The sequence below is a fragment of the Mirounga leonina genome, unplaced genomic scaffold, assembly GCF_011800145.1.
Source record: "Mirounga leonina isolate KUSES-001 unplaced genomic scaffold, KU_Mleo_1.0 Mir_201, whole genome shotgun sequence".
NCBI classification, from domain to species: Eukaryota; Metazoa; Chordata; class Mammalia; order Carnivora; family Phocidae; genus Mirounga; species Mirounga leonina.
In genome coordinates this window covers 11,985,419-12,012,925 of record NW_023270504.1, presented here as the reverse complement: position 1 = coordinate 12,012,925, position 27,507 = coordinate 11,985,419, and the positions used below count along the sequence as shown (strand labels likewise).

The 27,507-nt window shown below is 39.4% G+C and overlaps 1 protein-coding gene across 1 annotated transcript in view; it reads right to left on the bottom strand.

Annotated features, from left to right (window-relative positions):
• ST8SIA1 (ST8 alpha-N-acetyl-neuraminide alpha-2,8-sialyltransferase 1) overlaps positions 1-27,507 on the bottom strand; it is a 144,459-nt gene that overhangs the window by 41,777 nt on the left and 75,175 nt on the right. The window contains exons 3-4 of the mRNA XM_035028081.1: positions 18,018-18,127; positions 11,399-11,491 (exon numbers count right to left, since the gene is read on the bottom strand). Of these exons, the coding sequence (XP_034883972.1) occupies positions 11,399-11,491; positions 18,018-18,127 (203 nt within the window). The remainder of the gene's footprint in view (positions 1-11,398; positions 11,492-18,017; positions 18,128-27,507) is intronic.

The following is a 27,507-nucleotide window of genomic DNA, read 5'->3' as shown; positions in this document are numbered from 1 at the left end:
CCGACCAAAATTGCTGAGCTTGGCTGCCTATAATTTGAATTGTGAAAGTAAAAGGGAAATTCCTCAAATTTTCCAAATATAAATATTTAAATATATAATTAGCATATGCTTTTCCAAAGACCCCATGCCCTGCTGGGGATCCTGACCTGACATTCCAACTGCTTCACCATCACCACTGCTGTCCCTAACACCTTCACACCTTGACAGGTAAGAGGCAAATAACTGATCAAATTAATTAACATAAGCCATTTTTTCCCTGAGCTGAAAGAGCATCACCAAAAAATAGTTGTTACAGACTGAAACAGAAATTCAAGGTAGAAAAACAAGCCCATGTAGGAAGAACATGCCTGAAAAGAGAGGAAGGAAGCATAAGAATTTGGGATGGCCACACAGAAATTAATTCTTCTACTCTATGCCAATGTAACAGGCTACATTGTTCAGACTGGGTTGTAGTATTCCAAATGCCAAATGACTAAATGTCAAGAATAAGGATCTTTTATCTGTGTTGACTGGTTTGAAAGTGCTGGAAAAAACTGCCAACTGGGATCAGCTACTGCTATGGAAAGGAGCTGATGCTAGGGCTATACTCACAAGAACCACAAGAAGACAGGAAAACCACAGGATGCCAACAGGAAGAACAAAGGCCCCTCTTCTTTCTCCAGCCTTTGTCTAGTGCCCCACCGGCACTATTGGAAAGCCTCACAGGGACTCAACTGGCAAAGGAAAAATGTGATTTGTACAGTCTTGGGTCTAGCATCACAAAACAAGGTATAGGAAGGTTGTAGCTGAGACATAATAAGCTACTAAATGGCACAAGTAGTAAGGGTGGAAGCATAAAAATTTGTTGGGAAACGATTGCCATAATTCAGGAGAGAAATCATGGCAGCCTGGACGAGGGTGGTGGCAGTGGAGAAAGTGAGAAATGGTTACAATGCTTGAAAGGAGGCTCCTCATAATTTGGTCTTGGATTTAATAAAATGTGAGGTGTGAGAGAAAGAGATAAGCCAAGGAAGACTCCAAGGCTTTTGAACTGAGCAACTGGAAAAATCGAGTTTCCGTTTATTGAGATGGGGAAAATGGTAGAACACATAGGCCTTAGAGAGGGGAAATTAGGAGTTCTGTACTCATTAAGTTTGATACTCATATTAGGTATCCAAATAGGTTAGCCAAGCTGGGAGTTGGGTATATGAGTCTGGAGATAAATATATCCTATGAGTCTGGAGATAAAGAAATAGATGCAGTACAAATTTAGGAGTCATCAGAATATAGATAGCATTTAAAGCCATGAGACTGCAAAAAATCCTGTAGGGAATGAATAAACAGAGAAAAAAAGAAGTTAAAGGATCGGTTCCTTCACTCCAGTGTTTATAGGGTTAAGAGATGAGTAGAAGCCAGAAATCTACCAAGAAGTAGTGGTTTTTGAAACAGCAGGAGAATCAAAAGTATTGACTTGGGAGCTAAGTGAGAAACGTGAATTCAGAAAGAGAGAAGGATCAAATATATCATGTGGGGCTAACAGGTAAAGTAAGGTGAGAACTGACAATTGGCACTGCAGTTAACAATGTGGAGATAAGAAACAGCTTAAGTACTTTTTCCAAAGTGGAAGGACATGAACTTGCAGACTGAAAAGATCCACTGAGTACTAGCACAATGAATAAATCAGGCCAATAATGAGGCACACCATTATGAAATTTCAAAATACTGAGGTGGGGGGCTGGGGAGAAGGGTATGGGAGCGGGAGTAAAGAGAAGACGAGTTTGGAATGCAGGGAGAAATAGAAATCCAAGTCATATATGAAAGATCAGGAATGAGAATGACATCCATTTTCTCAAAAAACACTGAAATTTAGAAAACACTGGAGGAATATCCTCAAAATGCTAAAGGAAAAGGATTTCCAAACCAGAAATAAAATCCTAGCAAAAACACCAATCATGTATGAGAGTAGACTAAAGATAATTTCAGACATGCAAGATCCCAAAACTTTGTACCTTTCCCTGGGAAGCTATGGGAGAATGGGCACCACCAAAATGAAAAAAATAATCCAAGGAAGACGATACAGGTTATATGAATTAGGAGATCCAATACAGGTAAAAGGTGAAGGGAATTCTTAAACTGATGGTAAAGGAGGATTCTAGGTTAACAACCTTGCATCAGGTAAATATTAGAACATATAAGATTCCAGGACTGAAATTCATGGTTGATACTGCTGAATGCCATTTAAACAACTGGCTAAGATTTGGAAAGTTTTACTACAAAGAGACACATTTAAAAGACAAGGAAAAGAAGAAACAAGACATGTACTTGTATTCACAGGGGGAACTGGGATTCTAGGGTGAGAGCAGGCTTCCTTCTCATCACTTCTGTTTTCTCAGGGAAGTAGAAAGCAAGGTTATTACCTGGAGGAGATGGATGAGGAGGATGTGCTGGGGGTTTGACGAAGGGGAAGATATGGTAGTTATCTGGAAGTTATCTGGAAGTGGGCAAGTAAATGGACTTGAGAAATGCTGTGGGATTGCTCATCCACTCGTGGGCAATTCTTGGTGGTATGTGAAAGAACTAGCTAACTGCCCCCTCTTTGAATTGTAAACACATCTAACAGGGGGTGATGGTGGCAGTAAAGAGCAGAAACTATTCCACTATGAGAAAAAAAAGACACCAAGCAGAGAGTGTGGCTCATGAGCCTCATGTAGTCACTATGAAGAGTAAAGGTCCACGCTAGTGGCGAAATGGCAGGAGCGGTCGAGAGGAGAAGGGGCCCCATAGTGTTAGAGAGGTGGCTTGAAAGGGAGGACAATGACTTGGCCTCATTTGAAGGAAAGTAATTTGAAGAATTTAAAGAAGAACATCTCACAGTTAAAATATCATGAGATAATTTAGCTGTGACAATTGACTGTAAAAGCATAGAGGGAAACAGAAGCAGAGAACATGGTAAGGGGTAATCACAGTTTATCCTGAAAACAAGTAATTGCCTTTTATCCAGATGGGAAATGGTTAGGGGTTAGTTAAAGCTACCACTACAAGCAATTATTTTGTGATGGGGTGCTTCTCTTTTCCACAGCTCCAAAAAACAACTGGAAATAGGAGATATTGTGAATTACATCTTCATAAAAAGATTTCCTGTATTAACTTGTAGCAGCCTGTGGTCTTTTTCCTGCTGGTTCATCATGTTTAAGTAGTAATCTTGTGGCTTCCTGTGGTGTTTTTTAACATTTATTGAACATGTATTCTTCTACTCTTTTATATCTCCTGTTGCTGGCAGAATATCGTAATATAGTGTTACAAAGTCAGAAATCGCTCCTTTTTTTTTTTTTTTTTTGCCTCCCCAGGAGTTTCACCCAATTATTTCTAAATTAATAAATCCTCCCTTTCCCTTTTTTTAAGATTTTATTTATTTATTCATGAGAGACAGAGAGAGAGACAGAGGCAGAGGGAGAAGCAGGCTCCCCGCAGAGCAGGGAGCCCGATGCGGGACTCGATCCCAGGACCCTGGGATCATGACCTGAGCCGAAGGCAGACGCTTAACTGACTGAGCCACCCAGGCGTCCCCCTCCCTTTCCCTTTTAATAAATGGTCAAGTCATTTATGGGCCTCTTAGAGTTTTCTTTTCTCTCCTATTTAGAACTCTCTGAACTGCGATACCAACTATACACCCCTAGGTGGCATCTCCAACTACTTCCCAAGAAAAGAGAGTCCAAAGACCTAGGTTGGGGCTAAGTCGGCCACTTCATATCTGACTGAAGCATATCTTTCAACTTGTCTGTCACCAATGTTCTCACTGAAAGATCAGGACGACGTGAATCCCTGCCCCACCTGCCTCTCCTGACGCCAGTCCCATGCACCTCACAGTTAAGCAGGGCTTTGGATACTCTCTTTTACGTGGCTCTTTTCCTCCAAAGGGTGGTTCCTATCTCTTTTATCTAATCATTTAAATTTCTGAGTAACTAGCAGGTATCGTTTATTTAAAAGACATTATATTTCATCACATAGAAGATGTTATCATATTATTTTCCAATAATACAGAAAAGAAGAACACTGAAAAAGAAACTAGGACTCAGTGTTTTTACAATAGTGTTATGGATCGTCCCGCAGTATCATCGAGAGATTTTTTTTCTGCTTTCGCTTGCACCCTTTGGCATGTGATACAGAGAATCACTTTGCGTCCAGCTTACCAACCACTTCTAATACAGTTGCATCTATGTGGGTGATTTTCTTCCCTCTTATTTTGCTGCTTTACAAGAAAATATAGAATTGTTTCCATCGTTTCCCCGAAATACTAGTTTGCTTATAAATCAAGTTGGCCACCCCACTGTTCTGTTTTCATGTCTTTTTTAATACCCAGTAGATATTCCAACTTTTCAGGGATATTTTAGATGCCAATCAAACTTGATATGTGCAGTGCCAATGATGCACAAACATCACTTAAGATGACAGGACAGGAGCAGCTCTGACCAAGGGCCTCCTCCCTCAGCCAGTGTCAACTATGCTTCAGCTTCTACCGGCTCAACAGAGGCTATAAAAGGCAGCTCAGTCTCAGAGATACTAAAATACAAAAAATGGTACATCTCATAATCAATAAAAGACATCATTTTATTTTGTGGGCATGCCTGCCTTCTGTCTTTCCCTTCACTAGTACTTGCAGTAGTAATTTATCAAATATGCCATCTGTCCTATCAATTTATATTCTGCCCTTGTCCATCATTTACACCACAACTCTGATTTTTAAGATGCTCTCCTCCTTGGCTGTTGCTGTGTGTGCAGGTGTGTGTCACTGTGTCACAGAGATCCAGATATGAGAGCTAATAATGGAAACGTAAGCCAAAATGCATATCATGATTTATAGATCAGCCAAACACTAAAACTCTGATTTAAAAAAAATCCTTCTATTAAACAAATTAAAGCAATTTAGTAATAGAAACTTCTAGAGACATGTTCTTATAATTCAAGTTGAAAGCCAAACATTTTTCAATAAGAATATATAACATTATTTTAACCAATATATAATTAAATACAATTATAATTAATAATTTCTAAAACTACATTCTATTTAATCCACATGGTTCATATGCTCCAGTAAAATTTATTACAAATATAAATTTAACAATAAAGTAATTTTCACAGAGACCATAGAAACATTCACAGACATACTAATAATTACTACCATCTTGGCCTTTTGTGTGAGGATAATTAGTAAAGTTCATTAATAGCTGAACAATCTGAATCACTGCATACATAATGAACTCCATGAAATGGAACTGTTCACAGATGGACCCCCACCATCTTCCCCAAAGAAGCTCTTAGCACATATGGAGTTTGGTAAGATAATTAGCCAGTTTCAGACTTTACATCTAAGGTTGCCTCCCACAGTTAAGCTGGGGCACAGATGCCTTGGCTCTAACTGAATATCTCTGTGAGTCGAGAGGGTGCCTCCACATTCCAGAGGGGCATGCAGTCAGTACAAGTGTAACACTTGCCAGGATTTCAATCTGAATATTCCTAGTAGAATTACGTTTTCAAGGCCCTCTCTGCCCCTAAGTGCCATCATTCAGAGCACAGACCACATTGATCCCAGATGAAACAGTCCCTCCATCATTTATACACACACACACATCATATATAAAAATGCCTGGATATATGAGAAATCTGAAGAGTAAGAGAAGGTGAGAGGGAGGTCACGGGGAAATAATATCAGAACACATAGTTTCCGGAAAACCATTTACAACTGATTTTAGACATTTCAGTTCTTTTCTAGCCAACCTGCCTAAGGTTGCCAGAGATTTCTCTCCTGCTCCTTCACCACCTCTCCCTTCTCTAGCCTTCTTTTTTCCTTATCTCCCCTCTTTTGGCTCATCCCAGTGGTTCTATACTTTTCTACTACTCACATTCAACTCTGGAATCAACACCATGCTCCCGAGTCTCTCCCTAACTCCCAGAAGTCTGCAAGAAAGAGTTCCATACACAGCAGCACAATTGCTAAACAAAATTCTGGTGCCAACTGTTAACAACATTTTTCCTGCCATGCTATATGCAGAGAGTGGCTGAGTAACTTATCTCAGATCACACAGCCAATGCCATCCCACTGGTTTTCAGAAATCCACTTTCACTTTTTCCTTTCCTTCCACTCTAATTGAAACTCACTGACATTCTGCTGATTAGGAAAACTATACAACTGAAGTACACATTAAAAAGGAGGCTGAGGAGGAGCAGGTACAAATTTTTGGTATGGTGGTGTGAATATAAATCCTGTGTAAAGATTCCTAAACTGGTACTCTTGCTGAGTCCACCCCTAATGTTTTATCACTGGGATGTAAGCCATTCTCAATGGACCTGCATGAAATTACCAAGAGAATTTAGGCTACTCCAATATCTATCTACTAATTATGAACCAAGGCTTTTAGAGTAACAGTTGCTCTGAACTGCTATTTAATGCTAAGGATTAGAAGATGACAGCGGGGAGGGAGGAAGGAAATAAAGGGACACTTGATGTAATAACGATTCTGTGTTAGGAGCTGGGTTCTTGGTGCCAAGCTCACCTCCACTGCTCCCAGGACACACAATAGTGTGTAGGTCCTGGATTTGGTCTCCTGACCTTAGCATTGAGATCAGAGTTTTATATCTCATGGTTGGCTTTAGTTCCCTGATTTTCTGTTTTTTAGGGTTTTTTTAGTTTGGGGGAGAAGTGTGAAGATACCCTTGGAGAGTCCCTGAATTTGATAAGCCCAATAATACAGTTGAAAATATGTTTTATCCAAGAACAAAATGTATTCCAAAAGGAGAATCCTCTTGAGTAGCGACGCTGGATGTCAGTCAGAACAGCTTCTACTGGACACCGTTATATTATCTCATCTATTTCTCAGCAATCCTCAAGACAATTTTATTCTCACTTGACAGATGGGAGGTTAAGAAACTAATGTTACACAGCCAGCAAGTAGAAGCCCATTAGTACTGGCACCAGAATTTGAACACAAATCCGTTTAAAGCCAAACTTGCGTTCCTCACCACTACATCATATTGTCTCTCACACACAAATTCATGAAGATCTGTACCTTTTTAGAGGCATCTCTTCCCTATCTTCTACTTGCTCTCCCTAGTTCCAGTTTTAGTATCTGCTTCTTAATTCTCTTACATCATGACAGACGTTAGACTGAACGGCTATCAGTGAATGCCAAGTCTTGATGCAAACACTGATAAGCTGCTCTGAGTTTGGAGAGAAAAGAAAAAGAAGTCATCCAGCAGAACAAATACAGAAGTTTTAGGAGCACAGTCTGGGACGTGAGTCATATAGAATTTTAAAGAGAACCTGCTATAATCTTCTTTAGATCAAAGTTATTTTCCTGAATTCTCAAATTATCTTTAAAGTACATAAATAAAATAAATAATTGTTCTCCCTGCCAATATCGCTACAGTCCCAGTTGTCTTTAGCAAAATCAGGGGCAATAATCATTGGATGAAGTCTGTTCCAATTGTATGGGAAGAGATTACCCAGGCCCTATTTGATATTAAGAACCTCAACATAAATACTGGGGTTTCGGGCGCCTGGGTGGCTCAGTTGGTTAAGCGACTGCCTTCGGCTCAGGTCATGATCCTGGAGTCCCGGGATCGAGTCCCGCATCGGGCTCCCTGCTCAGCAGGGAGTCTGCTTCTCCCTCTGACCCTCCCCCCTCTCATGCTCTCTCTATCTCATTCTCTCTCTCAAATAAATAAATAAAATCTTAAAAAAAAAAAGACCTATTCTTTAAAAAATAAATAAATAAATAAATACTGGGGTTTCATATCATCCTAATGAATTAAAAGGTATGCATTTACAAATTTTAAAATGTTAATTCTACCACTGATTTACACTTCATTTGTCCTAAAAACTTTTTTGTTTCCTAATTCATGTCAACTTTAAAAAAAAAAAAAGAGTAAGTTTTCCCACCTGAGTATTCCACTAATACTCTTTTGAAATCTGTTACTAAAAAGTCATCTCCTCATCTTAAGACCATAAGTATTTTAACTGACATCAAAGGGAAAAAAATCTCCTTTTATAAGACAATTCAAACCACATCATTCAAATTTGATTTATAAAATTTGGTTTAAAGGAGATTTTAAAATATATTTATTCACTTACTTATTCATTCCATAAACATTTGGTCTGCACGTCTTGTATGCCAAACAACATGCTGGGGTCTCAGGAACACAGATGAAGGAGTCTTGACCCCAAGCTGCTCACACCTATATTAACCCCCTAATATGCTTACATGGAAACACACACACACTCAGAATCCTGCTGCTCTTTGCTAGTGGCAGCAAATAATCATTTCCCAAGTTGGGGCCTCAAAGCATAAAAATGAATTCTTAATGTCATAATAGGACAATCAATTAAGTTTCAGTTTTTACCTTTAACAATCATTTGCTCCAATATATACTGGACTCCTGGTATGGGCAAATGGCTAATTGAGTTTTCAGCTCTACTGGAAAACTCTTTGAAAGCAAGCTTTGAGAACTCTCATCTCTATTTTTACATCATGCTACTGTAGAATGACTCAGGCTCAGCCAGTAAATTTTAAGCATCTGTGAGTAATGGAACCCATGGAAAATCTGATAAAAAAAAATACATGCACATATATGAAATTTTTCTATAAACTTCAGAAGTGGTGCAGGGAACCCCCAAGACCCTGGTACAGACCATTCAATAGGACCACGGGAATGTCTGCTGACTGTGAGCAACCTCAGGGTGTGAACTTCAGTTGTGTCTCATTCAAGTTAGTATTCCTTGTCCCAGAGCAGATTTCAAAGAGTATTGTTGAATGAGCACCTTGGCAACACTGTCCTTACGAAGCTTCCATTGTTACTTCCCTCTCCCCCCAAAACTTCCAAATCCTCAACTTCCACTTACATACTTTTCTAAAACTTACTTGCTGAAGCCTAATCTGACAGTCTAGGCAACTATCTCTTTTCCAGACTCTACTTCCATAATTTTCCCTCCTCCACTTCACAAAAGGCATACCTCCTACCACCCAAATGTTATAATGAAGCATTGTCCCAGAGTGTAAAAACCACTCCGGCCAGCAAAAACATTTCCAAGATACACAATGTCTAAGGGAGTGTCCCTTGAGAAAAAGCAAAAAGATCCTTATAAGAAATACAAAGAGGTTATACCTCATTTTATCCAGGGGATAAACTATTGGCAACTCCCATACCTTACTTATATGTTGAATAATTAGAATTCAGAAGTAAGATGATTATATGGGTCAGATTTTAACACTTACTTGAATTAAAAGGTGGTCAGCCTTTCTCTGACAGAAAGCTCAACTTACGAATTCCTTTGACAAAGAACACTGAGGACGTGTAACATCCAAAGAGCTAAATCTGCACTTTTGAGATTTTGGCAATATATATTTAAAGCATATGCACAATATAGAATACACTGAAAGTACATACTTGGTGACAATTTAAGCTTATGCCAAAAAAATTAGATAACTTAAAAATGATCAAGGAAATAACGATGGATTTTTAAAATAATTTTTTTTAAAGATTTTATGGGGCGCCTGGGTGGCTCAGTCATTAAGCATCTGCCTTCGGCTCAGGTCATGATCCCAGGGTCCTGGGATCGAGCACCGCAGTGGGCTCCCTGCTCCGTGGGAAGCCTGCTTCTCCCTCTCCCACTCCCCGTGCTTGTGTTCCTTCTCTCACTGTGTGTCTCTCTCTCTGTCAAGTAAATAAATAAAATCTTAAAAAAAATATATTTTATTTATTTATTTTGAGAGAGAGAGTGTGTACAAGCAGGCGGTGGGGTAGAGGAAGAGGGAGAGAGAGAATCTCAAGCAGACTCCACGCTGAGCTCAGAGCCCGATGTGGGGTTCAATCTCACAACCCCAAGATCATGACCTGAGCTGAAATCAAGAGTTGGATGCTCAACCAACTGAGTCACCCCAGCGCCCCTGGGTTAAATTTCTTAAATATGAAAAATGAAACTATAAATGCACTAGAAAAATACAGGACAATATTTTTTTCAATGGAAGGGATGTGGGTAAGGAAGATCATCCAAAGAAAGATTGTTTTTTTTAAAAGAAGCCATAAAGGAAAAGACTACAAATTTCATTGCATAAAACATATTAAATTTTGAAAGGACATCAGTTAAAAGATCAATGAGAGGCTGGAAGAAAATATTTGCTACATATACAGCAAACATATCTATAATATAAACAGTTAACACCTATAATATAAACAGTTCCTATAGACCAACAGGAAAATATTTTTTAAAAAGAAAAATAGCACAAAATGAGCAAAAAATACAAGAAGGCAATTCACAGAGAAAATACTAACAGTCAATACTCACTCAGCCCTTGCTGTGTTCAGAAAAAAAAATGCATATTAAGTAAAAAATAATATATCATCTCGCCCCCAATAAATTGCCAAAAATTTAAAAGATTAATAGTACATAATGTTGCTTTTAGTATTGGGAAACAGGCAGTCTTATCCTTTACAAAAGAGAAAGTAAATGGTACATTTTGGAGAGGTGATTTCACAGTATCTGCCAAAATTAAGAACTGTTTGGTTGTATTTCTAGACATTTATTATATGGGAATGCTTACTCATGAACCAAAATGAGTAGTGCAACATTGCTTATAGCACATATGTGCTGGTCACTTGAATAAGATTCCCTTAGATGACAAGTGCCTGAGCCCACAACGTCTGGGTATTTCAGTCTTAATTGCTAGCTATGCAGGAGAGTATAAGGCAATGTTTCACTTTTCTTTTCACAGAGATTGAGTCATTCTCTACAATGAGCAATCCTTGGACAAACAACCCATAGTTTACTGATGGGCTTTGTCAACTAGAGACCAACCCCCAAAAGCTTCCACAGCAGCTGTCTAAGATGTCCAGAACTGATTTGGGAGCAAGAATTTTCCACCTGCTTTCCCAAATCTGATTGAACGCAATATAAGGTAATGTAATATCATCCTTCCTGTATATCATTCCTGTATATTCTGACAATTTTGCTATTTTCATGCATACATATGCAGTAGATGGGTCATTTCCTTTTTTTTAATTTTTTAACAAAACTAATTATTAATTCAGTTCACCAATCAATGCCAATCAATGAATTGGGACTAGAAAGTAGTAGATATGAGTAAGCAGGTGGTTGTATTGCTTCTTTGAGTAAAACAATGATTCTCATGTTATTTCTACCATCTCTAAAGGCAAGAAACAGAATCCCAGAAGAAGCATAAAATAGTGTTTAGATTCCCATAATCCTGCTAAGTTTATTTACAATTCCCTCCTTCATCCTTCCTGCCTGTCCAGATGGTTTTCTTCTTTGTTTCTCAAACTGAATTATGTTCATTGCCTTAAGATGTTAAATACTTCAAGGGCCTTCCTCTTTAGTTCCTCACAAACAGAAGTCATAAACTCTTACCTTTGCCGAATTATGCTGGGGTTAGCTGTCACTAAATGACTTTTGGATCCAACATCTTTAGTGTATTCACTTGACAAAGGAGGAAGATTGCATCTAGAGAAACAAAACATTTTAGAATGATTTACAACCTTTTAAATCAAGTCAGTTATCATGACAAATAGGAATTTTACTAGATCTAGCTCAACTCATAAATAATCATTTTTATCACCTCTCCCTTTTAACAGTCATTAGATGATTAACTATAACCATCTTCAAAACGCAGTCATAAAAACAAGTCCTGTTTTAGAAGAAAATGTCAACTACCACAGAGTTAAGTAATCTATTAAAAAGAAGACATTAACTAGAATGAATTTATTCCATTCAAAATATTTTGGGGGTGGTAGGACAGGAAGTATTAGGCTTGAAACTAGAGCTCAGGAGGGTGTGGTACATAAGGACACAGGGCTTGCAGTGTTCTCTGTATACCCAGAAAATTCAAGACACAGGGGAGAATTGTATTTGCTTGTGGTTTTCTTTCTGTTCCCAAATTCTAAATTATAACAGTACATTCAGAGCAAACTCTGCCACCTAGATCAATGCATGTCCAACTTCTGTGTACATGATCAATGTATGGGTTGACTACTGGTGAAACACAATGATTTGCTATCTAAAGAAATGCATTGATTCTCCACTGTCCCAGTTCAGCCAAGGGAAAGAGTATACGTGATGCTTTCCTGGTGACAAAAATAACTCCCCTCTCTCACACATACACACACACACACACCACCCCAGCCCCGATTGCTTTCCTTGGCCACAATGTCTTATGAATGTTTACAATGGAAAATATGGCAACTACAAATCCAAATCCCACGGCTTTCTGCCCTTGGAACTTCAGGCAAGTTAATTCATCTGCCTGGCCTTGGTTTCCTCACGACACAAAATGAAGATAATAACTTTTCTTTAATGAGGTTGTTGTAAGGATTACAGTAAGAAATGTATATAAAAAGTCCCTACCTTGATACCTCACACATAGTAAAAACTCGAAAATATCGTGTATCAGAAATATATTTATAATCAAATATATACTTTTTATGAAGACCCTAAATGAATCTGTAGATCCCATTAGGTTTTCTTTTATTACTCTGTCCTAATTTCTCCTCTCCACCCCTAGCTCTAACTTGACTCCTACCATATCAGAGCATCTCTAACTCTTGCCTACTTAAAATAAAACATCATTTATTTGTAGGTAAAGAGATATAAACATTAAGGTCTCTGCCATCCCCCAACTATTAAATTTACCCCACAAATTTCCCCAGGACATGGAATTGTCCATGCACCCACTCAGCTGATCAGCTCAAGTTCCTTGATGTTGTCTTGTGACTCCTACCACATCAGGGCATCTTGGGCGGAATTTGTCTCAGTTGATTTGGAATCTTTCTTTCATCTGCTCTACAGTAAAGAGATGCTGGATCTTCAGGCAGCTACCCACAGATTATTTAGTCAGCAAGTTGGTGACTTTTGCTGAGTGCCCATTGAGTGGTCACTGTTAGGGTCTGGGGAGCAGGGAGAGCCAAGTCACAGGGCCTCCTCTTGAGGTGTTTATAGTCTCATGGTCGCACCATATCCCATGTAGTTTCTGAAGACACTTGTGAGGGAGTGAGCTTCAGTGTTACCAACCAGGCTCATCTGGCAGGAGTGCTGACTATGGTCTTGTGATTTAACTGATCTTTGCAAAGATGAAGGTGACTTTCAGGATAAAACATAAGCTAAAATTTGAGCATTTATGTCTTAAGGAAGCTTTGATCTTGATGGTCCTTCATAACATTCAAGAATCAAACACATTATACCAAAACTGTAACCTCTGAATACTGCTGGAGAATGCAGTCAACCTGTTTTGTCATTAATGAAACATGTCAGTTTTAATGAACAAATACTTTGTTTTTCTGTGTGTTCCTTGTAGTTCGATCCATGGCTCATATGCCTGGGTTCCTTCATACCTTCTATCACAGTAAAAGCTCAAGAAAAACTTCTGGATACTGATTGTCAAATCCTACAACACAAGGAAATGCTTAAAGTAATTAAGATAATATTTTATAAATGCATTTCTGGAAAATAATGATACTGCATTTTGGTGTAAATATCGGTCTTAAGTTCTTCAAGTGCAAATGTCTATGACACTTCCTTGTAGCTCTTAGAAAAAGCACACTGTAATTTTAGTTCCTCGATTCCTAAATTGATAATAATATAGATTTATATAAAAGGCACATTTAATACAAATTGTTTCTAATAAGGCATAATTGTGTAAAAGTGTTTCAAACTTTGCATTATCGCTCATTGGCACAATTAACAGATATTAATGGCTAATGTATGTTAGTAACTGTGCTCATGATCCTAAAAGATGTGATCACAGAATTGATGAAAGATAAATATCCTTTGAATTGGGGCATAGAGGTAGCAGGGGAATGGGCTTGGTGAAGAGGAATCTTTAAATAGAAAAAAGTCATAAAATTACTTTTTAAATGTTATGCATATCATTCATCATCAGGGAACTACAAATTAAAACTACAATGAGATATCACCTCACACCTCTCAGAATGGCTAAAATCAGCAACACAAGAAACAACAGGTATTGTTGAGGATGTGCAGAAAGGGGAACCCTCTTGCACTATTGGTAGGAATACAAACAGGTACAGCCACTCTGGAAAAGCGTATGGAGGTTCCTTAAAAAGCTAAAAATAGGGCGCCTGGGTGGCTCAGTTGGTTAAGCATCTGGGTTCAGCTCAGGTCATGATCCCAGGGTCCTGGGATTGAGTCCTGCATCAGGCTCCCTGCTCAGCGGGGAGTCTGCTTCTCCTTCTTCCTCTACCCCTCCCCCCACTGCTTGTGCTCTCACTCTCTCTCTCTCAAATAAATAAAATCTTTTAAAATTTTTTTGAAAAAAAAAAAAAAGGTTAAAACTAGAACTATCCTACGACCCAGCAATTGCACTACTAGGTATTTAACCCAAAAATACAAAAACACAAATTCAAAGGATACATGTACTCTGATGTTTATAGTAGCATTATTTACAATAGCCAAAATAGGAAAGCAGCCCAAGTGTCCATTGATTGATGAATGGATATAGAAGTGATATATAACGGGTAAAGAAGTGTTAAAGAAGTGATAAGTGTCATTCCATGACAACAGAATATTACTTAGCCATCAAAAAGAATAAAATCTTGCCATTTGCAGTGACATGGATGGAGCTAGAGAGTATTGTGCTAGGTGAAATATATCAGAGAAAGAGAAATACCATATGATTTCACTCATATATGGAATTTAGAAGACAAAACAAATGAGCATAGGGAAAAAGAGAGAGAGAGAGGCAAACCAGGAAACAGACTCTTAACTATAGAGAATAAACTGACGGTTATCAGAGAGGAGGCAGGCGAGGGGGATGGGTTGAATAGGTGGTGGGGACTGAGGGGTGAACCTGTTGTGATGAGCACCGGGTGTTTCTGGAAGTGCTGAATCGCTATGTTGCACACCTAAAACCTAGTATTACACTGCATGTTAACTGGAATTTAAATAAAAACTTTAAAAGTGTTACGCATATTTAAGTATGTAAAACACACATTTGAGCATAATTCTACCGCACCAAAATGATGTTGTCCTCACTTGTATCCCTGAGCCACACAAATCATCTCCAAGATGCAAGCATGTTACCTTTGTCTTGCAGACCTTCCAGATAAATTGTATTCAATAATATTATTTTTTAAAGTGTTACTTTGGACTATAGAGCAAATGTTTACTTTGAAAAACAAGAAATAGATGTTTAGCATTAGAAAATGTACTTGAAGGGGCGCCTGGGTGGCTCAGTTGGTTAAGCGACTGCCTTCGGCTCAAGTCATGATCCTGGAGTCCCTGGATCGAGTCCCGCATCGGGCTCCCTGCTCGGCAGGGAGTCTGCTTCTCCCTCTAACCCTCCCCCCTCTCATGTGCTCTCTCTCTCTCAGTCTCTCTCCTCAAATAAATAAATAAAATCTTTAAAAAAAAAAAAAAGAAAATGTACTTGAGGGGTGCCTGGGTGGTTCAATCGGTTAAGCATTTGGCTTCGGCTCAGGTCATGATTCTGGGGCCCTGGGATCGAGCCCTGCGTCGGGCTCCCTGCTCATCCAGAGTCTGCTTCTCCCTCTTCCTCTACCCGCTCCTCCCCCCTGCTCATGCTCTCTCTCTCTAAAATAAGTAAATAAAATCTTAAAAAAAAAAAAAAAAGATAAGAAAATGTACTTGAAAATGTCTAGGCAAAGAAAATTATAATACTGTTATATCCTAATACTGAAAAACACTTTGAACTGTAATGTGGTATATCACTGTGTGCAGGTAAGGCTATTTTTGGATCTGTTCTCTCACTGTAACTCTCCATGCACCCTATAGTCTAAGATCAGACATACTACATGCTTTCTAATCATATGTATTCACTAAATGTTTAACTTGAACGTATGATACTACCCGAATTTTCTCAGGGCACCCAAAAAATGTGTATGAAGCAACCATTTATAAGTAGAACCATAAGTGGTCAAATAAGAATAATTTATAAACAATTTATAACACTTAATTGTGGCACCTGGGTGGCTCAGTCGTTAAACGTCTGCCTTCAGCTCAGGTCATGATCCCAGGGTCCTGGGATCAAGCCCCACATCGGGCTCCTGACTCAGTGGGAAGTCTGCTTCTCCCTCTCCCACTCCCCCTGCTTGTGTTCCCTCTCTCGCTCTCTCTCTGTCAAATAAATAAATAAAATCTTAAAAAAAAAAAAAAACCACTTAATTACTCCCATATTGTAAACCTTAAATGAGGCTTTTAAAAAATTCAAATATATTATGAAAATGGCCCTATTCTTTGCAGGGGTTCGACATGGTGGCATAGGAAGACCCTGAACTGACCTTCTCGCATTGGTACACCAAATCTACAGCTACTGATAGAATAATTTTCCCTGGAAAAGACCTGAAAATAAGCTGAATAGCAACTCCACAACAAAAGATAAAAGGACCACATCAAGAAAGGTGGGAGAGGCAGAGACATAGTCTTGTCAAAAACCCTATTCCTGGCACGGCAAGCCACCAGTAGGAGGGATCTCACAAATACAGAGCCTGTCCCTAACGAGCAAGGTATTTGATCCCCACATCATGTACCCCAACCCTTGGGACCTGCACCAGAGAGACAGGATCTGAAACATCTGGCTTTGAAAACCAGCATGGCTTATACCTAGAAGACCCAAAGGACTGTAGGAAATGGAGACTCCCATCTTAAAAGGGCTCAGGCACAGGCTCATTACCTTGGGTCCCAGTGCAAAAACAGCAAGCTGAAAAGCACCTAGACCATATGTGAAAGAAATTCATTGGCTAATCTTAAAGCATCTGCCAGAAGGGCAAGGGTCTGCTGGAATTCTCTCCAGGGATGGAGGTGCTGGCACCATTTTTGCATTCTCCTACCTTGCTGGTGCTGCTTGACCTGGAATGGTGCTCCCATTCCCCCCTTTAAAAGATGTAAAATGCCAAACTCAGCAGGTGATGTGCCAGCATCCTAGCACTCATCTGCCCTGCCAAAGTCTGTGGAAGGGTATACCCCAGTCTGGCACTCTTCTGTGGATCCATGCTGCCTAAACCAGCAGGTGCTTTCAGAACACACAAGGGATGCCCCTTAAACACCTGTCTCTGGCCAAGGGGAACTTGTGTATCTGGGCCCCACAGGTCTGAAACAATTAGAGAAACAGTTCCTGGCAAGCTACAACTCCCAGGTCAGATGCAGGCAGCAGACTAAAACACACCGTCCTTGGGCCCCATTTGGTGCCCTTCCTCTCTTGTTCATGCCTCTCAGAGCCCACTTCCTATCCAGCCCAGACTTCAAGGTATGTCACCTCACACTCTCTCTAGCCAGGATTCTCCGTGTTGTCACTCCCCTCCTTCCTCCCTCTTACCCAGACAATCCCAAACCCATGTCAATCCAATCACTTGCTGTCTTCACTTCTGGTCAAAATCACCCAACAGAGCAGGTTGATGCCACTAGAGGTAGATGGTCTCCACCCCTGGCTGAATGCATCTTAGCGGTTTTTTACACACCCCTGCAGAAGCCTCCTGTGTTCCCCTTCAAGTGACATACATGTCACCACTCTGCTCAGTCCTTTAACCAAACTTCCTCGCTGCTCAAAAGTTCTGCCCCCACCTTCCTTCCAGTTGTCCCAGCCGTACACAGATCAGATCTGTCTTCAAATCCCACTTGCTATATATCCCACTTGCTTTGTTTGTGAAAAACAAAGATGAAAAGGGTGTAGAGTGAAATGAATAAATGAAAACGTTTATTTATAAACAATCTTTGAAGTTTTTATCACCCGACTATATAATCTAAAGCAAAATCTAAGTGTTTCTACTTTTGGGTCTCCCCAGGACGTCTGAGCCCTTCTTGGTTTTGTACTTTCTTGGGGCATGTTCCCTTGCTCCCTGGCCCTCTCCTACACTCACTTGTATATGAACTTGAAGGGAAGCTAAAGAGCAGTTACAACTGATTAATCACAAGTGACTAGCTTTGAAAGGCCCCAGGGCTTGTGGAAGGGGTAGGGAAAAGGAGAGAAGGCAGAGGCCGCGCTGTGGGTGCTCTCTCTTACCGCATGACAAAATTTGCTTCATCTATTTGACGGCCACAGCCACTCTTCTTCAGAATCCCACCATTTCCCACCACCGCGCATTTCTTCAAGGGCAGCTGGAATGGGGTTGCCTAGCAACAGAAAACAAGGCGGGTTTTCACTGCAGAGAACACACAACCGCTCACAAAATCATTGTTTACAGCAGACCCGTTGGAAGAATTTGATTGAAGACTGGGCAGACCAAAAGAGCATGGAAAAAGAAAGATGCCAAGAAGTCTGTAAGGAATAAACTATCCTGTTCCTTTGAAACTAAAAAAAAATAATAAATAAACAATAAAAAAATTAATTCCCTGAAGTGTATTTAAATATAACATATTTTGAATCAAACTGACCATGTACATTGTAGAGAGTGGCTGCTAGGGAAAAGAGAAAAATCCATACTAAGCATAGGATTAGTTTTAAAGGCATTAAACTGGGAACAAGCTCAAATGGATTCTATCTCCCTATCTGAACGCAATTTCATTCATTCCTACAATCTGCAATTCACTCAACAAACAGTGGCTGAGTGTTGCCTATGCTGTTAGGGGTAAATACAAAAAGATACCGAAAGTCAGAGGCCTCAGGACTCACAGTTTGGGATGTAGGGGGACTATGAACATAGAAACTTATCTAACAGACTTTAACGTAATGCTGAAATTGTTGTAGAAGACGTATGCTCTAAGTGCTGTGGAGAATCCCACACAGGAGGAAAAGGGCAAATTTCTGCCAAGCCAACTCAGGGAAAGCTTTCTCACTCGAGATGAATCTTAAAGGATGAATAGGATTTTGCCAGGCAGAGAAGCAGTATAAACAAAGGCATAAAGTATGCTGAAAGTAAATGCTGTGTTTATGAGAAAATGTACACTCTGGGTGGGTCTGTCTAGAACTTGGGAGGCGCTAAGGGGCAAGGGACTTGTGCAAACCAGACAGCATGTGACTTTCTTTCTGCAAACATTGAACTGAACTGCAAAGAAAATGTCCAGTGTACCTGAGTGTTCCCTGAAGTGCTATTTATAGTACCAGGGACTGTCAAAACCTAGCAATAGCCCCTGGAAGTGAAATGCGTCATTCAGTGTCTTTTAGCTGGATCAGCAAGAACCACGAAGTACAGAATCTCCTGCTTGCTGAAACAATACTTATTGGTTGCAGTTCTTTGGAGGAAGAACTTACATCTATAGAACTGGTACATAAAATAACCATTCTGATATTAAGTAGGCCATTCTGCATGAATTTGAAGCAAATATGGATTATACCAGAAGAATAAATGAAATACATGAATATATACTCTAAGAGCTTCACATAGGCCCAAAGTAATTAAACCGGAAAATAAAATTCCAAGAGTCTGTGTGATCACTAGGAGCTAAGGTCGGCACTTAATGCAGCACAAGAAAAAATTTTACTTCCTCTATTTCTAGTATGTGAAAGGAACAGCCAGTGCTATGAAAATATAGTTGATAAAGATACAGTACTTAAATGGTAAAGTCTAAGCATTTGCCCACAGACAATTAAGAATTCCCTGCATGACTGCAACAGAGAAAACAGTCTAGTGAACTCCAGAGAGGGATACAGAGAAGAAAGACAGGCAAAGGCCAGCACTCTAACATGTCCAGATTGATCCAGGGTTATATGTGGCATTTTCCTCAGTCAGTCCTCAGGAGGGTTTAAAGTCAACATTAGAAATACGTTGGTTAGATCTACCGAAACAAGGCAGAGGATCATAGGAGAAGAGAGGAAAAAATGAAACAAGATGAAATCAGAGAAGGAGACAAACCATAAGAGATTCTTAATCTTAGGAAAAAACTGAGGGTTGCTGGAGGGGAAAGGGGTGGTGGGATGTGGGAACAGGGTGATGGACATTGGGGAGGGTATGTGTTATAATGAGCACTGGGTATTATATAAGACTGATGAATCACAGACCTGTACCCCTGAAACATAATACATTATATATTAATTCATTGAATTTAAATTAAAAAAAGAAAATATATTTATATATAAAAAAATAAAAGTGCAAAAAAAAGAGAAATACATTGGTTAGATCTATGTTAGATGTAGATTTAAGTTTATATGCTCAAATTAGCTATTCATTTATTCCACAAGTATTTACTGAGTGCCTACTATGTTCCAGGCACTGTTCTGGGTGACAGGGACATATGTAATAATCCCTGTTCCTATGGAGCTTACATTCTCATGAGTAAAGACAAATGAGTGGAATGAACAGTATGTCAGATGGCGATATGGGCTGTGGAGAGAAACAAATCACTGGCATGAAACAATCAGGAAATGGCTTTTGAAGAACTGCAATTCAAATAGGGTGGCTGGGAAAGACCTCAAAGGAGACATGTGAGCAAATCCTTTTGAAAATGAGGTGGTGGGCATTATGGACATCCAGGGGGAACTGCTGTTGCTGACCTTGAGGAAGGAACATTCATGGGGTACAAAAGGAAGAGCAAAGACCCCATTGTGTCCGGAGATGAGTAAGCAGGGGATTGACAGGTAGAAGAGAAAATCAGAGTTAACTGGCGGAGAGACCGGAGAACAAATTCTGTAGGGCCTTGAAGGGTATGATAAAGACTTTGGGTTTTGTTCCAAGGTGAACATCAAGTCAAGGTAGGGAGAGCAAAGGAGTGACGTTATGCCATATTTTGGAACAACCACTCTGTCTCTGTGTGAACAGGCTACAAGATGTCATGGGTGGAAAGAAAGGAACCAGTCAGGAGTCTCCTGTAACAGTGGACTAGAGATTCTGGTGGCTTGGATGAGGGTAATGGCAGTGGGGATGGTGAGAAGTGAGCAGATTCTGGAGATATTTTGAAGGAAAAGCTGACAGGATTTGCTGATGTAATGGAAATAGAGTAAGAGAAAAAAGAGGAATTTCAGAATGATGCCAAGGGTTTTGGCTAAAACAGCTGTAAAGATGGACCTGCCATTTACTGAGGTATAGATTACAGAGGAGCAGGTTTTGGGGAAAATGCTTGGGGGTTCAATTTTAAATATGTCATGTGTGACATCTCCTTTAGACATTTAAATGGCACTGTCAAGGAGGCAACTGAAATATGAGAATACATCCAGGGAACTGGTCTTTCCTGGAGAAAGCTGGGAGTGATCAGCATACAGTAGGGAACTAAAGTTAGGAGACTAGATGGTGAATGGGTGTAGACGGAAAAGAGAAGAGGTCAAAGACTTGAATCCTGGGACACTCCAACAAGAAGTCAGGACACTAAGGAGACTAAGGAGTGGCCAATAAAATGGCAGGAAAAAAAAACAACAGGAATGTGTGGTGTCTGGGAAGACAAGTTAAAAAAAAAAGGTTTCTCAAAAAAGAAGGGGAAACATGGTAGCAAATGCAATAGATTTGCAATAATAAATAGATTAATAAATAAAGTAAATAATAGCTAAAAATTGCCCCCTGGATTTAACAACGTGAAGGTCACTTGGTAACCTTAACAAGGATAGATTTGGTTCACAGTGTAGACAGAAGCCTGATCTGAGTGGCACCTGAGTGGCTCAGTCGTTAAGCATCTGCCTTTGGCTCGGGTCATGATCCCAGGGTCCTAGGATCGAGTCCACATCAGGCTCCCTGCTCAGTGGGAAGCCTGCTTCTCACTCTCCCGCTCCCCCTGCTTGTGTTCCCTCTCTCGTTGTGTCTCTGTCAAATAAATAAATAAAATCTTAAAAAAAAAAAAAGAAGAAGAAGCCTGATCTGAGCTCAGTGAGTTATACATGTTTATTTGCATATCTATTTGTATATAGTTATTTTAAGAGTGTGGGCTCATTCATGCTCAACTAATATTTAGTTTGCCATGGGGCACCTGGGTGGCTCAGTCAGCTAAGCATAGGACTCTTGATATCATCTCAGGTCACGATCTCAGGGATCGTGAGATCAAGCCCTGCACTGGCCTCTGTGCTGGGCGTGGAGCCTGCTTGGGATTCTCCCTCTCTCTTTACCTACCCCCCAAATAATAAAATAATAATAATAATTAATAACAACAACAACAATAATAATAATATTTAGTTTGCCTTGTAAAAGCCAACTTAAACCCTCCCTCATTGTTGTCAGAGTTCTTGAGGGGTGCCTGGGTAGCTCAGTTGGTTAAGCATCCAACTCTTGGTTTCGGCTCAGGTCATGATTCTAAAATCATTGAGATTGAGCCCCGTGTTGGGCTCCATGTTCAGCAGGGAGTCTACTTGAGAATTCGCTCCCTCTTCCTGTGCCCCTCCCCCACTAAAATAAATAAATCTAAAAAAAAGAGAAAAGAAAAAAAAGAGTTCTTGAACCAGACTGACTAGCAACCCCAGGCTTCCAGGCAAGAATCTGGGCACAGAAGCAGCATATCTGGGAAAGGGCAGAAGTAGCAGCAGCAACATAAAGCCAGGTGTCTCCAGGGGCGCTGGGGTGGCTTGGTCGGTTGGCCAACGGGCTCTTGATTTTGGCCCAGGTCATGATCTCAGGTTGTGGAATCAAGCCCAGTGTCAGGCTCTGTGCTCAGCAGGGAGTCTGCTTGAGATTTTCTCCCTCCCCATCTCCTTCTGCCCCTGACTCCACTCATGTGCAGTCTCTCCCTATATATAAGAAATAAACAAATATTTAACAACAACAACAAAAGCTAGGTGCCTCCTACCTCCTATCTTCCAGGTTGTAGGACTGTGGGACTATAGGGCAGGCTGTCCAACCCCTCAGTGTTCCATTTCTTGTCTCTAAAGAGGGCTAATATCACAGGATTATATGAGATGTTGTACATACATCTCCTTGAGCTCCTGGTACGGTGTTCCTTCCCTTCTTCTTTCTTCCTTCCCTTCTTTCATCCCTTTCCTCCTTCTAGCACAGTTTACTGACTTGTTCAAGCCACAAAATACTGAGATTCCAGGGGTTTGGGGAAACATGATAATAGAGTGATTTGTCTAACTCTACCTTAACAATTGTAAAATGTAACTATTATATTCATATACTATAAAAAAAATTTTTTAAAAGCTCTTGAACTAAAGGCCAGGGATGGGGGGAGCCATTTCTTTTTTTCTGTTAATATTTGCTTGCTACTTCTCCATTTGATCAACTGCTGGCCCTCACACAAGCAATTTCATTTCAATAAATATTTCTCAAGTGCCTACATGCACACTCTTCTGGGCACAATAACAGCTCACCAAAGCTTTACAGAGAGGAAAAACTTAACTGAGAAAACACTGTGGAATTTTAACTAATTGATATAATACTGTCATTGTGCTATTTTAAATACAGAATATCTCAGCTTGGCAATTATCAGTGCCTACCAGAATATGTGAATGCAATGTTCTCCTTCTGGGGTACAGTACCTAGAAAGAACTTTTGGTCATCTGTTTCCACATGAATATTACTATTTTGGCAAAGACTATTTTTTTATTAAGGCATTGCATCCTTTCTTTTCAAATGTATCTCCTTGTATCCCTGCCAGAAAATGTCTACTGGGTCTGAGAATATAGTATACTATAAAACTCCTCCTGCTAACCTTAAAAAATACTACTCTATGTCCATCAGTATATGAATGGATAAAGAAGTCATGGTATACACACACACACACACACACACACACACATATACCTATACATACACACACAACATAATATTACTCAGCCATAAAAAAAAAGAATAAGATCTTGTCATTTGTGACATGGATGGACCTAAAGGGTATTATGCTAAGTGAAAATAAGTTAGACAGAGAAAGACAAATACCATATGATTTCATTTATACGTGGAATCTAAAAAACAAAACAAATGAATAAAGAAACAAAAAGCAAAAACAGATCCATAAATACAGAGAACAAACTGATGGTTGCCAGAGGGAAGGAAGCTGGGAGAATAAGCAAAATGGGTAAAGGGGATTGGGAGATATAGACTCCCAGTAATGGAATGATCAAATTATGGGAATAAAAGGTACAAGATAGGGAATATAATCAATGGTATTGTAATAGCATTATATAGGGACAGACAGATGGTAGCTACACTTGTGGTGAGCATATAGCATAATGGATGGATTTGTGGAATCACTATGTTATACACCTAAAACTAATGTAACACTGTGTGTCAACCGTACTTCAATTAAAAAAAAAACAAACAACAAAAAAATATTCTCTAAATGAAAGAATGAATTAGGCAGATCAACCATATGGATGAGCTCAAAATATTGCTGGACCACTAATTCACCTGATGGATCTTTGTCCAAATTTTTTTGCCTATCACTGTCCCATCTATTAATGGCCATCTTCTTAATGACTATATTATATTAACCATCTGGAATTCATATTCTGGATTGCCAGTCCCCTCAAACTCTCAGTGCCTCACAGGAAGTCAGGCATGATAATAACTATCCCATCTGTCTTCCAGTATGATTATGAGAATTAAAATAAGGTGAGGCATTGAACATCATCAGAAACTCTGAAGTCCTATATATGGCATTAGTACATTACTATATACTAAAAAATTTAATTCTCTAGGAAAAAATGTATCTGTATATTGTTAGACTACTATAATATGTAGTTTATCTTTGGGTGAGATACTTTCAACTTCAAAGAATTATATTGGTCTTGAACAAAATATTTTTTATCATTGGCCTTTGAGGATATATCAACTACTTCTATGAATCAATGAATTTAATGAATTTTTTTTTAAGATTTTATTTATTTATTTGAGAGAGAGCATAAGAGGGAGTAGGGTCAGAGGGAGAAGCAGATTCCCTGCTGAGCAGGGAGCCTGATGCGGGACTCAATCCCAGGACTTGGGAATCATGACCTGAGCCGAAGGCAGTCGCTTAACCAACTGAGCCAGCCAGGCACCCGAATTTAATGAATTTTTAAATGTACATTTTTTTGTGTGAATCATTGCAAGGAGCCTATCTTTTCTGCTTAACACTCTATATCCCAAGTAAGCACAAAGCAGATAATCGACTATTTGTTTAATATGTTAATTATTTAATCAGATTTTTGTTGAACATCTAATCTGTTTTCACCAGTACCTTACCTGAAGTGGAATTTTTTTTTTAAGATTTTATTTATTTATGTGACAGAGAGAGAGATAGCGAGAGCAGGAACACAAGCATGGAGAGTGGGAGAGGGAGAAGCAGGCTTCCCGCCGAACAGGGAGCCTGATGTGGGGCTCGTGATCGAGCAGACACTTAACGACTGAGCCACCCAGGCACCCCTAAAGTGGAATCTTCTTAGTGTCACAATGGATTTTTAATTTAATCTCCAAACTTCAAGAACAGACATGAGCCCTGCCACTCTCTAAATAAGAGCCAATGAATAAAGCCATCGCCAATTTTGTTTTTTGAGTTATCCCTTATCCTTATCATGGCCCATGGCCTACATTGCTTGGGTCTCTTCTTAAATAGCCTGACGTCCAACTTACCTTTTCACTCAACAACTATTTGTTGAGCACCTCTGATGGACTAGAAGCTGCTGTGTATATATACTGAGAATATGCTGGTGAACAAAATAGACATGTACCCCATTCATGGAGCTAACATGTTAATAGGAAAAACAGAATTTAATAAATATAATAGGAAAGTACAGAGTGCTATAGTTATAGGACATCTTTATGAGGAAGTGACCCTGAGACCTGAGATCTCAAGTTTTTAGGCATAAGAAAAGTAGTTGAGAATTCTGGTCTATCAAATAATCTTAAGAAAGTTGAAAGGAAAAAAGGACAAAAATTAGGGTCTTTAATGTTTTATGGCATAAATAAAGGTGAAGAGACTTATTACAGGCTAGAAGACATTTTCAGAAGCAAATTACAAATACCACCTGATAAATTATTCCTGGCTTACAATATGACTTCTGGAAGAATGCTATTAAAATCTGAAGAATTTAAGCCATGTTTTTTGTGCCTTATGTAAATAGCTCTAGAGCATCCCAGAATGGTTTTTTGATTAAGTGAATGAAGCATTATTTACCAAAGTCATTTCCAAAGCAAGATGGCTCACTTCTTCCTCTTCATGTGCAATCACACAAGACAACAAAGCACTAAGGGCCAGTGACTTCAATTACTAACATGAGGACACTCTGTGCCTACTCATCTTCTATCCCATAGACATAACTAGATGTCCTGAATGATAATTACACTATCTCTACGAGGAAGTGAGTTAACCACCGTCAATCACTAACCCTTTTAGAGTCTGAGCTTGTCCTGCAGGAAGGGGAGGAGGCACACGGAGAAAAGAAAAACTGTCAACCACTTAGCAGATAGAGAACTGGATTAAACAATGCTGCAGTAACTATTTTTACAGGAATACACAACACTTTAGTAAAAACACCTCTGATACAAATTAATTTACAATAGTCTTTGAGGCATGTCTACAATGTAAAAAATTAGCATCATGCATTGATGTGAAATAAAAATTGAAGAATAAAAAATGTTCTATAGAACCACTATAGGGCAAAACCAGATATTGGGGGCAGGCTATAATGTCCCTACATCCAAGTTATAAAAAAAAAACTAACCTTATATCTAGGCTTCTACTAGGAGTACCAGGAAGCCAATAAGTTTAAAATCCCAGAGGTGACCCACTTGGATTCTGTGAAAATGAGTAAAGGAAAACCTCATTCAAAATGGAGTTGAGAAGTCCTGAAGAAGGAGCTCTCAACCCTGTACCACTACTTGCAACATACTTTACCTACCTGGGCAGGAGGAAGCTTATTTTCCTACCCCAGCAGGAGGAAAAAGAAGATTTTGTCCTAGCCCAGCAACAGCCCAGACAATGAGAAGTTACCACAAACCTGAACTCTTGCTTTCCTCCAATGAACTTTCATTCAGAACCACCCGTCTCAACTCCTTCCTTTCCTCTCTAAAAGCAAACCCCCCCTCTCCTTTGTTCTCCAGACTTGTCTACGGTTTATTACAGTTTGCATGTCCCAAATTGCAAGTGCTCTGCTATTCCTAAATAAACTAATTTCCTGGTAAAATAACTGGCTACTTTATTTTTAAGGTTGACAATTCTATCCATAGTGGAGCTCGGCCAGAAACAATCTAGGCTCTGAACAAACAAGAGGAGGCTCTGCAGTGCCCAGACACGAGAATTGAGTAATAGATTGAATCAGATTAAGCAAACTAATGGCCAATGAAATATCTTTAATTTCAAGAATTTATCTAAGCAACAAAGTAATATTTTTAAATACTCTCTTGCTTTTGAAGATGGCAACAAAATAGTCCACTGTTTTAAACTTAAGATATCTCAGATATATCAGATAAAAAAGATAAACTCAGTGTTAATGACAACAATCATAACTCTCACTGCTTCAGTGTAAGTTTCCAGATGCACCAAATAACTTTTGCATCTACCTTGCTCTAGATTCTTCTTTCTCTAGCCTCCTTCTACCACTTCTGTTCCTGTTTCACCTGTAACCTACATTCCTTGCTTGGTTGTTTTCATATTGGGGGTGAGAGGAGAAGAAAGGGAGAACGCCATAAATATTTCTAAATATTATTTTGTAACTAAAAAAATAAGCG